At 40.8% G+C, this 13,730-nt stretch overlaps 1 protein-coding gene across 28 annotated transcripts in view; it reads right to left on the bottom strand.

Annotated features, from left to right (window-relative positions):
- Nrxn3 (neurexin 3) overlaps positions 1-13,730 on the bottom strand; it is a 1,618,001-nt gene that overhangs the window by 1,486,648 nt on the left and 117,623 nt on the right. For 23 of the 28 annotated variants that reach the window (XR_015621666.1, XR_015621667.1, XR_015621670.1 and 20 more), the window contains exon 4: positions 5,289-5,318. The exons of 4 other annotated variants lie outside the window; for them this stretch is intronic. Coding sequence is in view for 17 of the 24 variants with exons in the window: in XM_087552049.1 (XP_087408175.1) it covers positions 5,289-5,318 (30 nt within the window). In the remaining 7 variants the exon portion in view is untranslated. 28 annotated transcript variants of the gene reach the window in all.

The following is a 13,730-nucleotide window of genomic DNA, read 5'->3' as shown; positions in this document are numbered from 1 at the left end:
CATCTGGACATTAGCCAATGAAAACAATGCCTTCCACATACTTCCAATCTATAGAGAAAGAGTGGCCCGATCCTCAATAAGTTTAACACAAGTTGTTAGAAAGATGGAGGGAAAGCTCAACACTGCATGCAATGTTTAAGGACAACATGAAGTCAAATAGAATTCTAAGTGTGAGTTCTGGTAGGAGGGAAGATCATGGAGAAGGGCTCATTAAGATAAAGGGGAGCTGGAAAAGTAAGAAGTCTTACAAGGTAAGCTAGTGGTCTGTATGTCTGAAGCAGTAATTTTGTATGGAAACACAAGGGCAAAGGTTAAATTAGGAAAACAAGGCCACACTGGAGACTGCTCTGGAAGTGAAGTGGCTAATCCTGTATCCTACATGGTAGACAGCAGAGCTTACAGAGTTCTTGATCAGTGGGCTGACTGGAAGCAAAAAAGCAACAGGAAGACAAGCTAGGGTAATGACCTAATAAGTTCTGGATGCAGACAGAGATGTAAAAGTCATTCTAGAGCCAGTCACAGAAAACTCTCTCTGCTGACTGCCTTGGAGGGGGAGCCTTCATGAAGGAGGAAGTTAGTAAGCAGTTACTGTTGGTCAAGCCTGGGTGGTGAGGAAGATGGGGTATTGGAAAAGGAAACTGATTTTGTAGACAAATGACATTAAGGTTGACTCTGGACATATTGCGGTGACAGTACTAGGTAACATTTATATGGATATATGTTACAGCAAATGTAAGGTGACAGGCTAGAACTTAAGGCCAATCAGAGTCTGAAAGGCAGATAGAAGGAAAGTGCGTGAGATCATCTTTGTTATCTCAGACAGACCACACAGAGGGATTCTGATTTGGATTTGATTCTCATTTAAGTCACTTAACATCTCTCTGAATCTTGTTATCAGTACTATTAAACATAGATAATGTCACCACAGACCTCAGAATAGTAGATATTAAGTATGAAAAGACTCACAAAGCACAGAACACAATGGCCAGCATGCAGGAGTATAGGTAGTAGTGATGGTGACAGCAATGACCTGCAGAAAGACCATGGGTGCAAAAGTCCACAGATACCCAAATGCCATTTCATGGGGATGTTTAGAGGAAAAGATAAAAAGTCATGAGGAAAAGAGAGAAGAGGAGAGGAGAGGGGAGGGGAGGGGAGGGGAGGGGTGAGGAGAGGAGAGGAGAGGAGAGGAGAGGAGAGGAGAGGAGAGGAGAGGAGAGGAGAGGAGAGGAGAGGGTATCACACATTTTCAATTAACTACATCATGAGCAAATAGTGGGTGGTTTCACCTATAAAGTGGTCTCTGGCCATTGGCCTCTTCCTCGTCCTCACCTACTCTTTACTGAAGGTGTCAATCCAGCAATGGGTTAAGGGTTCAGGGTAGCACATTTCTGAGAATGAATCCACTTGGGCTTAGCATTAAAGGAGTTGTCAAGCAGCCTTAGCATTAAAGGAGCTGGCTACTATCCAAGCTCAAACGGGAAAGAGCCAAAACCCTACCAAGGCAGTTGTACAGAAAACACAAAACCGAAATGAGAGATGACCAGTTTACCAACAAGTCCTCGACGGAGCATTTTGAAAACCTTGTCAGGCCCGTCTTTGGGTCATATCCTCACACCAGAATTCACTCACTCTACTTATGCTATTCAGCAACTTTTGAAGGAAACAGCAGTGCACCCACCCACCAAGACGAGGGAGAATTATCCAGGAGGGGAGAATGAATGGAGATTCATATTTATAATTTATCAGCTAACTTCTCTTTCACTCCCGCACAACTAACCTAATCTTAGCAGATGAGCCAGGTTCTCTGGGCTTAGCAATGAATGCATGCATCTAGCCACCCAAAGTGTAGAGGCACAGTGAGGTGTAAGAAGTCCACCCACATAGTTCGTCACCTCTCCTCCTGACCACCTGGCAGAAGGTGGGCTTCGTCCATTCACATCCCACATCACCTGTCTGCTCTTCCCCCTGCCAGGGTAATATAGTTCTGTCTTTACAATTTTCCATGTTTCCCCGGTTCCACCTTTCTTAGCCTACTGCCCCTAGTCTTAATATTCCATCTCCCACAAATACAAAAATTGCAACAGTGAAGGAAAGAAGAGTGATAGACACCCCAAAAATCTACAGTTAGTAAGATTAGGCAATTCTCCAGTCCTCTCCCTTTCTCTTCCATCATCACCCCAGTGCTGCTGATACCCCAAATTCAGTTATATATAAAATCCAGCAATTATGGGACATCTTGTCCTACCTCCCCTGTGCCTGAAACATACATCCCAAGAAAGGATCTTAGAACACTCTCCAATGTGTTTCCACTTTGAGAGACCCTATTCCTGTTAGATACCATATAATACCATGCTTAAGACTGGCTTTGGGCAGAAGCAGAAACATCCCTAACATTTAATACAGGGTTCACTGAAGGATAGCAGTGACAAAAGCATTTTAATTTTTCCATGCTGTTAAAAGCAATAACTTCTAGCAGGTCCTATATAGTCATCAAATCAACAGTTCCCCCCCTACACAAATATTTCAAAAATGCACATTGATAAGTTAATAGAATGGTAAAAAATAAAGTCATCTACCTTTACTTCTACCTACAGAAAGGAAGCAGAAGGTCCAGATAAGGAGAGGAAGCATGGAGTCCACCATGGAGGCGGCAAGAGAGAGCAAGAGAAAGAGAGTGGACATCAGCACGCCGCAGACACACTGAGAAACAACATACATGGCAAATCACAGGACAGACAGCACAGGAAGTTGCCCCACAGCATCCTCAGAAGACAGCACAAGCAAATGCATGATGGGAGGCTTAAGGATCAAATGCTGGAGCCAGCCAGGCTGCTTCCATTGGCTTCACGTTCAAGCTTCATCCATTCATTTCTTCTCAGTTCTCTCCTTAGAAACATGGCAAAGTCCTCATGCAAAGAGCACTGCGCAGCTACATGGATGTGAAACTGCACACATATAACAAATCTTACAAAACATGGTTAGGAAAAGTCTTTTGAGAATCTTGGGTCTCTCACATTTTCCCAACGTTCACATGAGATATGAGGACCCAGAGTGTGACATACAATATAAGAGGTGTACACACAACACACATAAATACCACGTGTATTCGTGGACATTAAATACTAATTCCTGGGATTTCGTGGGAGCTGAGCAGAAGCCCCTTACTATGTGCAGAAGGAGGCCATGGGCATTGGTAGTGAGAAGAATGAAGTTTTTTTAAGTTGTCATTATAGGGGGAAGAATGGATAAGAGGGTGGAAAAATGAGAGGAAAAAGGAATAGGGAAGCCAAAGGGTTTTCTTAAGTCAAATTAAACCTCCAATAGAAACTTTAAAACCTCAGCAGCACCATCACCCGGAAGAATTCTGCATCTTTTCCTGAAAGCCCCTCAAAGGAGGAATTCACAGCATCTGTGTTTGCATAATTCTTTTCTTCTTTTCTAGAAGGGATACTAGCTGGGAGTGTGGTTGTACTCGAGTGCCCCACAAGTATACATATGGTGTTAGAGTAAGGTATAATAGAGTCACCAAGTGCTGTTCATACCAACAGCAGGATCTAGCCTTTCTAGGATGCGTTTGTGTCTGAAATAAGCTAAGTTAAGATCACATCAGCCTATCCTCATGCCCTGTGATACTAGCAATATGATATGTGTAGTACTTGGAGGCACTTGAAATGCTGGGAGACCTCACAAAGGGAACCCAGGAGCAGAAGGCTGAAGAACACAGAAGTCCTGCCATCAGAACTGATGTCCTGCTTTTATGATGTTATTTGTCATCAAGTTTGGACCTTTAAATTCTGGAAAGTCATAGACCTCTGTTCTTCTTACTTCAAAGGAAAAGGCTTCTGTTTCTCAAAACTGTGCAAATACTAGGTCCATATCAAGGCTGTCCTCTACTCATACTCACTTGTTGGGAGTACTTGTTTCTCTCACCTCGCTATAGGAACAGACAGCCCTCATTCTAGAAACCCTGGAGAACTCACCTGACCCTCCCCCTCAGATTGACAGTAATTTCTGCTTTCTATAAAACCAACACTGTCTTGAAATTTGTGGAGTCCACACCTTGGCTCACGCTGTGGAAAACACTTATATCAGAAAAGCATAGTGATTCATTCAAGATATCCTCAACTGGCCATCTGCAACTGCTAACCAATGTCTTTCAGCCCTGGATGGTTACTTGATCTGATGTAATCTCTATGGCCAAACCATCTGATGGGTTGATTTGAGAGACTAGGGGACAGGAAGTGGCCGTACATTCTCAAAGATCAAGAAAAAAAGTCACATGTGGAACCACATCTTTCTTTACTTTTATTCCCCCAAAGGAGAATTGAGTCTGATAGGTGTTTTGAAAAGAAACAGATAAGAAAAATTAAAGAGCCGTCTTTTAGTGATAGGGCAAGGCAGGTAGACCAATCTTGCAATCACCCCAAGGCTTGGAAGAAACACAATAGTAGCAATTGAACAGTGAAGCAAAAGACAATTTTAAGTGGGCTCAGTTCTCAGATCCTGATTTGGGCTGATAATGTGGAAAATTTTTACTTAGGAGAGAAGGCTTCATTCACAGCCCACCCCATGCCTAACCAAGCTGAATTTCCTGCACACTTCATTCCCTGCATATTTGAATATTTTAGGTTGCAGATGCCGAACTTACAGATCTTTATATGCAGTTTTCTTCGGGGTGTATAATGAGTTAGAATCCTGCCATAAGAACATTAGCATGTTCTTGTGGTGATTCTTTTTTCTTTCTTTAATATGAAATTTAAAACATTAAAACCCCCAAATGGCTTCTTTTGACCAGGAAGGGTGGAGTATCACTAAGATAGCAGTGGAATGGAGGGGTGGACACACAGCAAACCTTTACCCAGAGTCAAGTTCAAGGAGAAACCTAGATCCTTGCTCCCAAGCTGGGCCCCAGCCTGGGGCCAGGGTAAGAGCAGGAGGAAGTTAACCGCCTGGTTGCTCTGAAATTAGCTTCATTCACCCCCATTATCACCGCGTCATGCCTTGTTTCATGCTTTCCTCTTAGAGGCAGCCCAGCAGGGCAGCTGTCCTGCCTGGCCCAGATGACAAATGGTGAGGAGCAATGGAGAAGCTGAGAGTAGGAGGTGGGATACCATGATGCAGCAGGAAAGGTGTTCCTCCACAGCAGAGTGACCCCTGCTGCAGCCTGGCCCACAGCAGGAGGCACAGGCAGCAAATGGCCTTCTGTGGAGGAGGCTCTGAATGAGCAGCCAGAGGTGCAGAGGCAAGCAGTTCAGGCATCTCAGGACCACAGCACAGACACCTACCTTGTTCACTCATCATAAGATGGGAGAGGCCTGGAGGGGGTGGGGGGAGGGAGAGAGAGAGAGAGAGAGAGAGAGAGAGAGAGAGAGAGAGAGAGAGAGAGAGAGAGAGAGGAAGAAGAAAAAAAGAGAAAAGATGGTTAAAATCCCAAAACAATCTTCTCTAAATTCTTGCACAGAAGAAAGTATAGACAGGACACATGTACACCCAGCAGCATGCACACCCTGAACACCAGCCCCCATGCTATGGGAGACGCTGGCCCTCCCATCTAAAGAGCAGGTTTTGGATAATTCCAAGGGCTTTCTTTTTATTGTTATTCTAGGCAATCTGAAGGATTTGAGATAGATCTATTAAGATTAAGTCTCTGGGAAAGAGACTCAAAGTATCAGGTAACGGTTTCTTTCTTTCAAATTACTTGCACCAGTAATACATGTTCACAGCAGAAACTGGGGTAAGTCCAAAGGATAAACAAAGAAGAGAATCAGTTATAATCTCACCATCCAGAGAGTACCATGCATTTCTTTCCCTACGCATTGTATCATTCTCAACAGAAATTGTATGATATTGAACACACCAACAGACTTCCTACTTGCAAGGATTGCTCAAACTACCTTAAGACCATTTCTGTCTTATTCACCTTTGCCAGTAATGACTGTACTCCATTCAGACGTAGACTCTTCTGATGTATTAGAAGGCCCATGTTCCATGAGGAAGAGCAATCCCTTAACTGAATGGGTTAAAGAAGGCCTACAATGTTCCTATAAACAATTAACGGGACTTCTGGAGAGTCCTCACTGGAGGCAAATTCAGCTACAGGACAAGAAAACCATCAGCTCTGATAAACCTAACAGAAAAGGTTTCTAACCAATAGCAGACTGCATGAATTGTTTGCTCTTAAGCTGTTTCTGTACCAGTGAAAACATTTCACAAAACCCAGATCACCCCGGAGATCTTCTACTAGCAAAACTCAGGGATATAGAGGATTAATAAAGGACAAAAAGCCCTCTAAAGTATGGAAATCTCTAAATGTTTTGGAGATTACTAGAGATTTAGAAAAGTAATCAGGGGCTAAATGTAGGTCAAGAAACTGACTTTTAAAAGATCAGTGATATATTAAATACATAGATGCACGTGCCATAAATGTCATGGAGTCTATTTTTTAAATAAATTTCATTAAACTATAATCATATTTTAAAAGCTCAGGTTCTGGCATTCAGTGTGGTAGGAGCAGGATTAACAGTCATGGGGGAATGGAATTATGCCAAGACAGGTGAGCCTCACAATTTACTTTGTTAAAAAAGAAAAGAAATATGCTCTCTTTTTTTTTCTTTTTCTTTTTTTCTTCTGGTCTTCTTCAGGGCACAGGAATAGAAAGGAGAGAGCGGAAAGGAGCTTAGATTTGTGTAAGGGAAGGTACACAGAAACAACTTTTCCTCCATAGCTGATGCTTCTGGGCCAAGTCCTAGGTATCAGCATCATAGTCAAAAAGCACAAAGGACAAAGGATGTGGGGGCAGGTGTGGGCGCCTGTGGAGATAGAAATGACAGGGAAGGGGTATACACAAATCCAGAGATCTCTGTCACCTTCAGGAAATAAAAGAGTAAAGATCTGGAAAGATTTCTCAGAATAAAACAGGGGGGCATAAAAGGCTTTTTGGTTAGCTTTGGGTGGGGGACAACTAATTTACACCTGAGACTGAAGATATTTATAGCTTCAACAGGAGTAGGAAGGAGATGCAAGATTCCATCTGATCCAAAAATGCATGTAGCATTTCCGCCATGAAGAATAAATTGGCTATTTTGTGGTAAAAGGTACGAAGGCACTAGAGAAACCCACCAGTGGGGCTCCAGCTTATGTGTTTCCTAAAAATATAAAGATAAAGAGTAAAGATCTAGGGCTACATGCCAACTATGCTAAATTAGAATCCTGGGGTGGAGTAAGGGCTGGGCAAGACCTGGAACTTAAATCAGTTGCTCACAGGATTCCTATGCTCATAAAACTTTGAGAGCTACCCCTTTACAGTGGCATATAAATCAAGTGTTGGTAAATTAAATTATATGATAAATGTAGTAAGAGGAATTGGATGTTTAATGGAACCCTGCTGTGGATCCTTTTGCCTTTTGTGAAGGGAAGAATCCTTTTAAAATGCAAATAATCTACCACTGTGTGTGTGTGTGTGTGTGTGTGTGTGTGTGTGTGTGTGTGTGTGCTTTTTTAATTCAAATATGTACTTATCAGCTTTTATTAGGCTACCTACATCATTGTAGCATTATCAGTCAAGGAAAAATGTTCATCTTCTACCTTATCTAAAAGGCTTTAAGTAGACATATTAAGCCAGGAACGCAGGCATGGAATTGTAACGTCAAACTTTGGTGTTGATGAATGGAGCAAAATAGACAATCACACCAGGAACGAACCAGGATGCAAGAAGGGAGAAGGCCAGCATATGGTTTGTTTCTTATTTTACATCTTGTGAGAAGAATCTTACTTTATTATTAAGAGTCATATATTAATTTTTCTTGTACAAATCTATCCTCTAAGATTATAGAATAAAGTAGCCATTAATTCTGGAATAGTCTTTTTCTAATCTAGTTTCTTTTCTACCTCAAAACACTGTTTGCCATTTAAAATGTCAGCAATACTCCAAGAAAAAAGAGGTCATGAGTTAGGGTGGGGAGAATGGAAAGGGTTAAAAAGAAGAAAGGAAGGGAAGAAATGATGTAATTATATTTTAATTTTGAAAATAGCAAATAAAAAAATTTCAGCTCCTTTAACAGCTAAGGAAGATACCAGCCACCCATACACCAATCTAATGAAGTATTACTATATGCAAAGACCAGGGAATGAAAATACAAGTAAGTACAGCAAAGTCCTTGGCCTCCAGGAATTTAGCAACTCGCAGGGAAGGAGTGTGTGCGTTTATATTCACACAGATGGCTTGATACTGGAGCATGACAGGGTAGGAAATTTAATAAGTGGTTCTAGAGCCAGACTAGAATCTCACCTCTGCTATTTTATACCTGGTAACTTTAAGAAAATTATTGCATGTTTCTGGACTTCGATTTTTCCTATCTAGAGAATATGAATAATTATGATCATTTCACATACTGCTTTGAGATTTAAATATATTAATATAAGTCTATGTCAATGATTCTGAACCTTCCTAATGTTGAGACCCTTTCACACCTTTTCATGCTGTGATGATTTGAACCATACAATTATTTTGTTGCTATTTCACATCTGTAATTTTGTTACTGTTGAATCATAATGTAAATATCTGATAGCCAATCCCAAAAGGGGTCAATACCGACAGGTTGAGAAACACTTGTCTTTTTCATGAGAAAATATGCCTACACGTGGTAGGAGCTGTGTAATAATTGCTGTTAGACCTACTATGCTATAAAAATATATAGCCACTGGGTATAAAATTAACTCAAATGAATCAGTAGCCTTCCTCTACACAAAAGAGAAACAAGTCGAGAAAGAAATTAAGGAAACGACACCCTTCATAATAGATCCAAATAATATAAAGTACCTTGGTGTGACTTTAACCAAGCAAGTAAAAGATTTGTACAATAAGAACTTCAAGACTCTGAAGAAAGAAATTGAAGAAGACCTCAGAAGATGGAAAGATCTCCCATGCTCATGGATTGGCAGGATTAATATAGTAAAAATGGCCGTTTTACCAAAAGTGATCTACAGATTCAATGCAATCCCCATCAAAATACCAATGCAATTCTTCAAAGAGTTAGACAGAACAATTTGCAAAATCATCTGGAATAACAAGAAACCCAGGATAGCTAAAACTATCCTCAACAATAAAAGGACTTCAGGGGGAATCACTATCCCTGAACTCAAGCAGTATTACAGAGCAATAGTGATAAAAACTGCATGGTATTGGTACAGAGACAGACAGATAGACCAATGGAATAGAATTGAAGACCCAGAAATGAACCCACACACCTATGGTCACTTGATTTTTGACAAAGGAGCCAAAACCATCCAATGGAAAAAAGATAGCATTTTCAGCAAATGGTGCTGGTTCAACTGGAGGTCAACATGTAGAAGAATGCAGATCGATCCATGCTTATCACCCTGTACAAAGCTTAAGTCCAAGTGGATCAAGGACCTCCACATCAAACCAGATACACTCAAACTAATAGAAGAAAAACTAGGGAAGCATCTGGAAAACATGGGCACTGGAAAAAATTTCCTGAACAAAACACCAATGGCTTATGCTCTAAGATCAAGAATCGACAAATGGGATCTCATAAAACTGCAAAGTTTCTGTAAGGCAAAGGACACTGTGGTTAGAACAAAATGGCAACCAACAGATTGGGAAAAGATCTTTACCAATTCTACAACAGATAGAGGCCTTATATCCAAAATATACAAAGAACTCAAGAAGTTAGACCGCAGGGAGACAAATAACCCTATTAAAAAATGGGGTTCAGAGCTAAACAAAGAATTCACAGCTGAGGAATGCCGAATGGCTGAGAAACACCTAAAGAAATGTTCAACATCTTTAGTCATAAGGGAAATGCAAATCAAAACAACCCTGAGATTTCACCTCACACCAGTGAGAATGGCTAAGATCAAAAACTCAGGTGACAGCAGATGCTGGCGAGGATGTGGAGAAAGAGGAACACTCCTCCATTGTTGGTGGGATTGCAGACTGGTACAACCATTCTGGAAATCAGTCTGGAGGTTCCTCAGAAAATTGGACATTGAACTGCCTGAGGATCCAGCTATACCTCTCTTGGGCATATACCCAAAAGATGCCCCAACATATAAAAAAGACACATGCTCCACTATGTTCATCGCAGCCTTATTTATAATAGCCAGAAGCTGGAAAGAACCCAGATGCCCTTCAACAGAGGAATGGATACAGAAAATGTGGTAAATCTACACAATGGAATATTACTCAGCTATCAAAAACAATGACTTTATGAAATTCGTAGGCAAATGGTTGGAACTGGAAAATATCATCCTGAGTGAGCTAACCCAATCACAGAAAAACACACATGGTATGCACTCATTGATAAGTGGCTATTAGCCCAAATGCTTGAATTACCCTAGATGCCTAGAACAAATGAAACTCAAGACGGATGATCAAAATGTGAATGCTTCACTCCTTCTTTAAAAGGGGAACAAGAATACCCTTGGCAGGGAATAGAGAGGCAAAGATTAAAACAGACACAGAAGGAACACCCATTCAGAGCCTGCCCCACATGTGGCCCATACATATACAGCCATCCAATTAGACAAGATGGATGAAGCAAAGAAGTGCAGGCCGACAGGAGCCGGATGTAGATCGCTCCTGAGAGACACAGCCAGAATACAGCAAACACAGAGGCGAATGCCAGCAGCAGACCACTGAACTGAGAACGGGACCCCCGTTGAAGGAATCAGAGAAAGAACTGGAAGAGCTTGAAGGGGCTCGAGACCCCATATGTACAACAATGCCAAGCAACCAGAGCGTCCAGCGACTAAGCCACTACCTAAAGACTATACATGGAATGACCCTGGACTCTGACCTCATAGGTAGCAATGAATATCCTAGTAAGAGCACCAGTGGAAGGGGAAGCCCTGGGTCCTGCTAAGACTGAACCCCCAGTGAACTAGATTGTTGGGGGGAGGGCGGCAATGGGGGGAGGACGGCATTGGGGGGGAGGATGGGGAGGGGAACACCCATAAGGAAGGGGAGGGAGAGGGGGATGTTTGCCCGGAAACCGGGAAAGGGAATAACACTCGAAATGTATATAAGAAATACTCAAGTTAATAAAAAATAAATAAATAAATTAAATTAAAAAATATGTATATAGCCACACAGAGAAACATGTACATATTTACTGTCTGACACTCAGTATATGCTTGACAGCTGAATGAAAAAATTAATAGGGAGTATCTAATAGCTAGGTATCAAATTATGAATCCAGGCAATAAGACAAGTAGGGACTGATAAGAGGATGCTGCTTATTCAGAGAAAGTTCCTGCATAACAGGGAGACTTGAAATATGCCTTAGCTGTTGCTTAAGGGCTAGGGGTATGGCTCATTTTTACCTTAATCTTGTGAACATGAACACTTGAGTTTGAGCTTTAGAACCCACATAAAAATGCCAGACATTTTGGCTCATACTTGTGATCCCCAGAAAGGGGAAGACAGAGACAGGAGGATCCCTGAAACTCTCTGGTCACCCAGTCTGGTCTAGCCTAATCTGTCAACTTCAGGTGAATGACAGACACTATCTCAAAGGAAGTAGACAATCGAAGTTATTCTTTGTCCACCCCACCCATCCTCCACATACCTACGCACATGTAGACACATATAAATGCATGCATACACATGCATTTAAAAATGGCTTAAAATTTAGAGAGTTAGCATTGTGGGTAGTACCAAGACTACCCTGTTCTGATTTCCAGAAACAAGGGTACTTTTGGGCACATGGCAGGTATATAATAAATAGTGTACTCTATTGATAAAGGGATGGACACATATAATTAGCTTATATTTTAAAAGTAGATAATCCTAATAATCTAAACATGGAAGCCATAAATTTCAAGACCCAACAAGAAAATGGACTTAATCTTACAGCTGATGGGAAACACCTAGGGTTTATGGGCAGGCAAATGACCTAGAGAAAACAACATTGAAGAAAATGACTATTGCAACAGCATGGATAAAATGAAAGGAACAAAACAAAGGCAGATACAGAGTAAAGTTGAAGAGAAAGAATTTTCAAACAACAATGTCCATCAAGCATTTAGCATTATAGTACAATGGTCTGAGAGGGGATCCAGCTGAATGTAAAGACTTAATTCTCTTCATGGTATAGGAGGTAAGTAAGTGAGGGAAGCCCGAAGGAAACAAGGTGTGTCTTAACCTTGTAAGGGTGGGATAGTTGTCTATGGAGTCAACATTATTCTAATTATATTTTTTCAAAATAGGGCTGTATGGTTTCCATAAAAAATAATGCTCAAAAAAATTAAAACAAGAATCATATAATTAGTAAGAAACAAAATGGGAGCCACACTAGATATAGGTTATATGTGTGGTTCATGGAGAATAGGTTAAAATGAAAATGGGCTTTCTGGTCAACCTCAGGACTGTTAAAATGAATGCTGATATCAGTGAATCCCATGATCACACATCTAGCTTCAGAGCTAGCTTGCTGACTTGGGTTAAAATATGGCATTCATTCTGGATCTGACATTCCAAGACTGTCATAAATACATAAGCTGAGTCAAGGGCCCATGGAAATAAAGGGTATTATAATTTTTAAAACAACCTTAGATTTTTTGATTTAAACAGAAACTAAATTATGACTCAAAACTCAATTCAATGAAAACCCACTTAAGATAGGTGATATGGAGCAGGAGATATGAATAAATGGCTATATGATTGGCATGCCATTAAGAATTGCCAACAACAGGATTCTTAGGCAACTGAAGTACCTTTTAGGGAATATTTACAACAATAATAGAAGGAAAGAATTAAAGTGTCTTCTATCTGAACCCTGACAAAGTGCTACTCTAGCTGGATCCAAGAACAGTCTACATCCCAACATAGATACAGAATGATTCCCTCCTCTTTTCCTTTAAGTGGCATTTGTGTCTGTATGTCTGTGATACACAGGTTGTCAGAGTATATACTAGAACAAAAGGAAGAAAAGATCACCAATCAGTAAGACATGCAAAGTTGAAATGCCTTGAAACAGACTGCAAATCATATGTAAAGTATATGCAAAAAATACATATGGCTGCCTAAACTGTTATACCCTTGGGGAAAACCCCCATGGAGATAGCTGATTTTGCCACTCAGGAAAATGGAAATGACTATGAAAGCTAAGTCATTTATCAGCAGCTGTGGCCATGATGAAGCCTGTCATGAGAATGACTAATTCAGAGTCTAAAAACCATTTATTGAAACAGGCAAGAGAAGGATACTACTATGTTCAGGAATCAGACCAGAAAGTTAAAGATCTCCAATATTTAAGCTAATGTTCTCTCTCTCTCTCTCTCTCTCTCTCTCTCTCTTCTCTTCTCTTCTCTTCTCTCTTGGTCTCTGTCTCTTTGTCTCTGTCTCTCTCTGTCTCTCTGTCTCTGTCTCTTTGTCTCTGTCTCTCTCTCTCTCAAACTAGTATCATCCCATCTAGATAAGATGGTTTTCAATCTATTTTTCCTTCCTTCCTTCCTTCCTTCCTTCCTTCCTTCCTTCCTTCTTTCATTTACCTTACGGGGTAATTGAGAAAGTATTTCATAAAAGGACAGAGGAAGATAAAAGATTCAGGGTGGAGAAAACAAGTTATATCTTCCAGGATTTTTAATTCATTCACTTTCAAGATAATTTCACCCAAGTGATAAATTCCCATTTATCATCTTTTTTAATGTATTAAGGGAGTGACATTAAACGTCACTATTTGTTGCAAGCACCAACATTGAAT

This window comes from Rattus norvegicus, chromosome 6 (genome assembly GCF_021556685.1).
Source record: "Rattus norvegicus strain SHRSP/BbbUtx chromosome 6, alternate assembly SHRSP_T2T, whole genome shotgun sequence".
Classification (NCBI taxonomy): Eukaryota; Metazoa; Chordata; class Mammalia; order Rodentia; family Muridae; genus Rattus; species Rattus norvegicus.
Note: the sequence above shows the minus strand (reverse complement) of the source record. Positions and strands in the feature narration are given on the sequence as shown.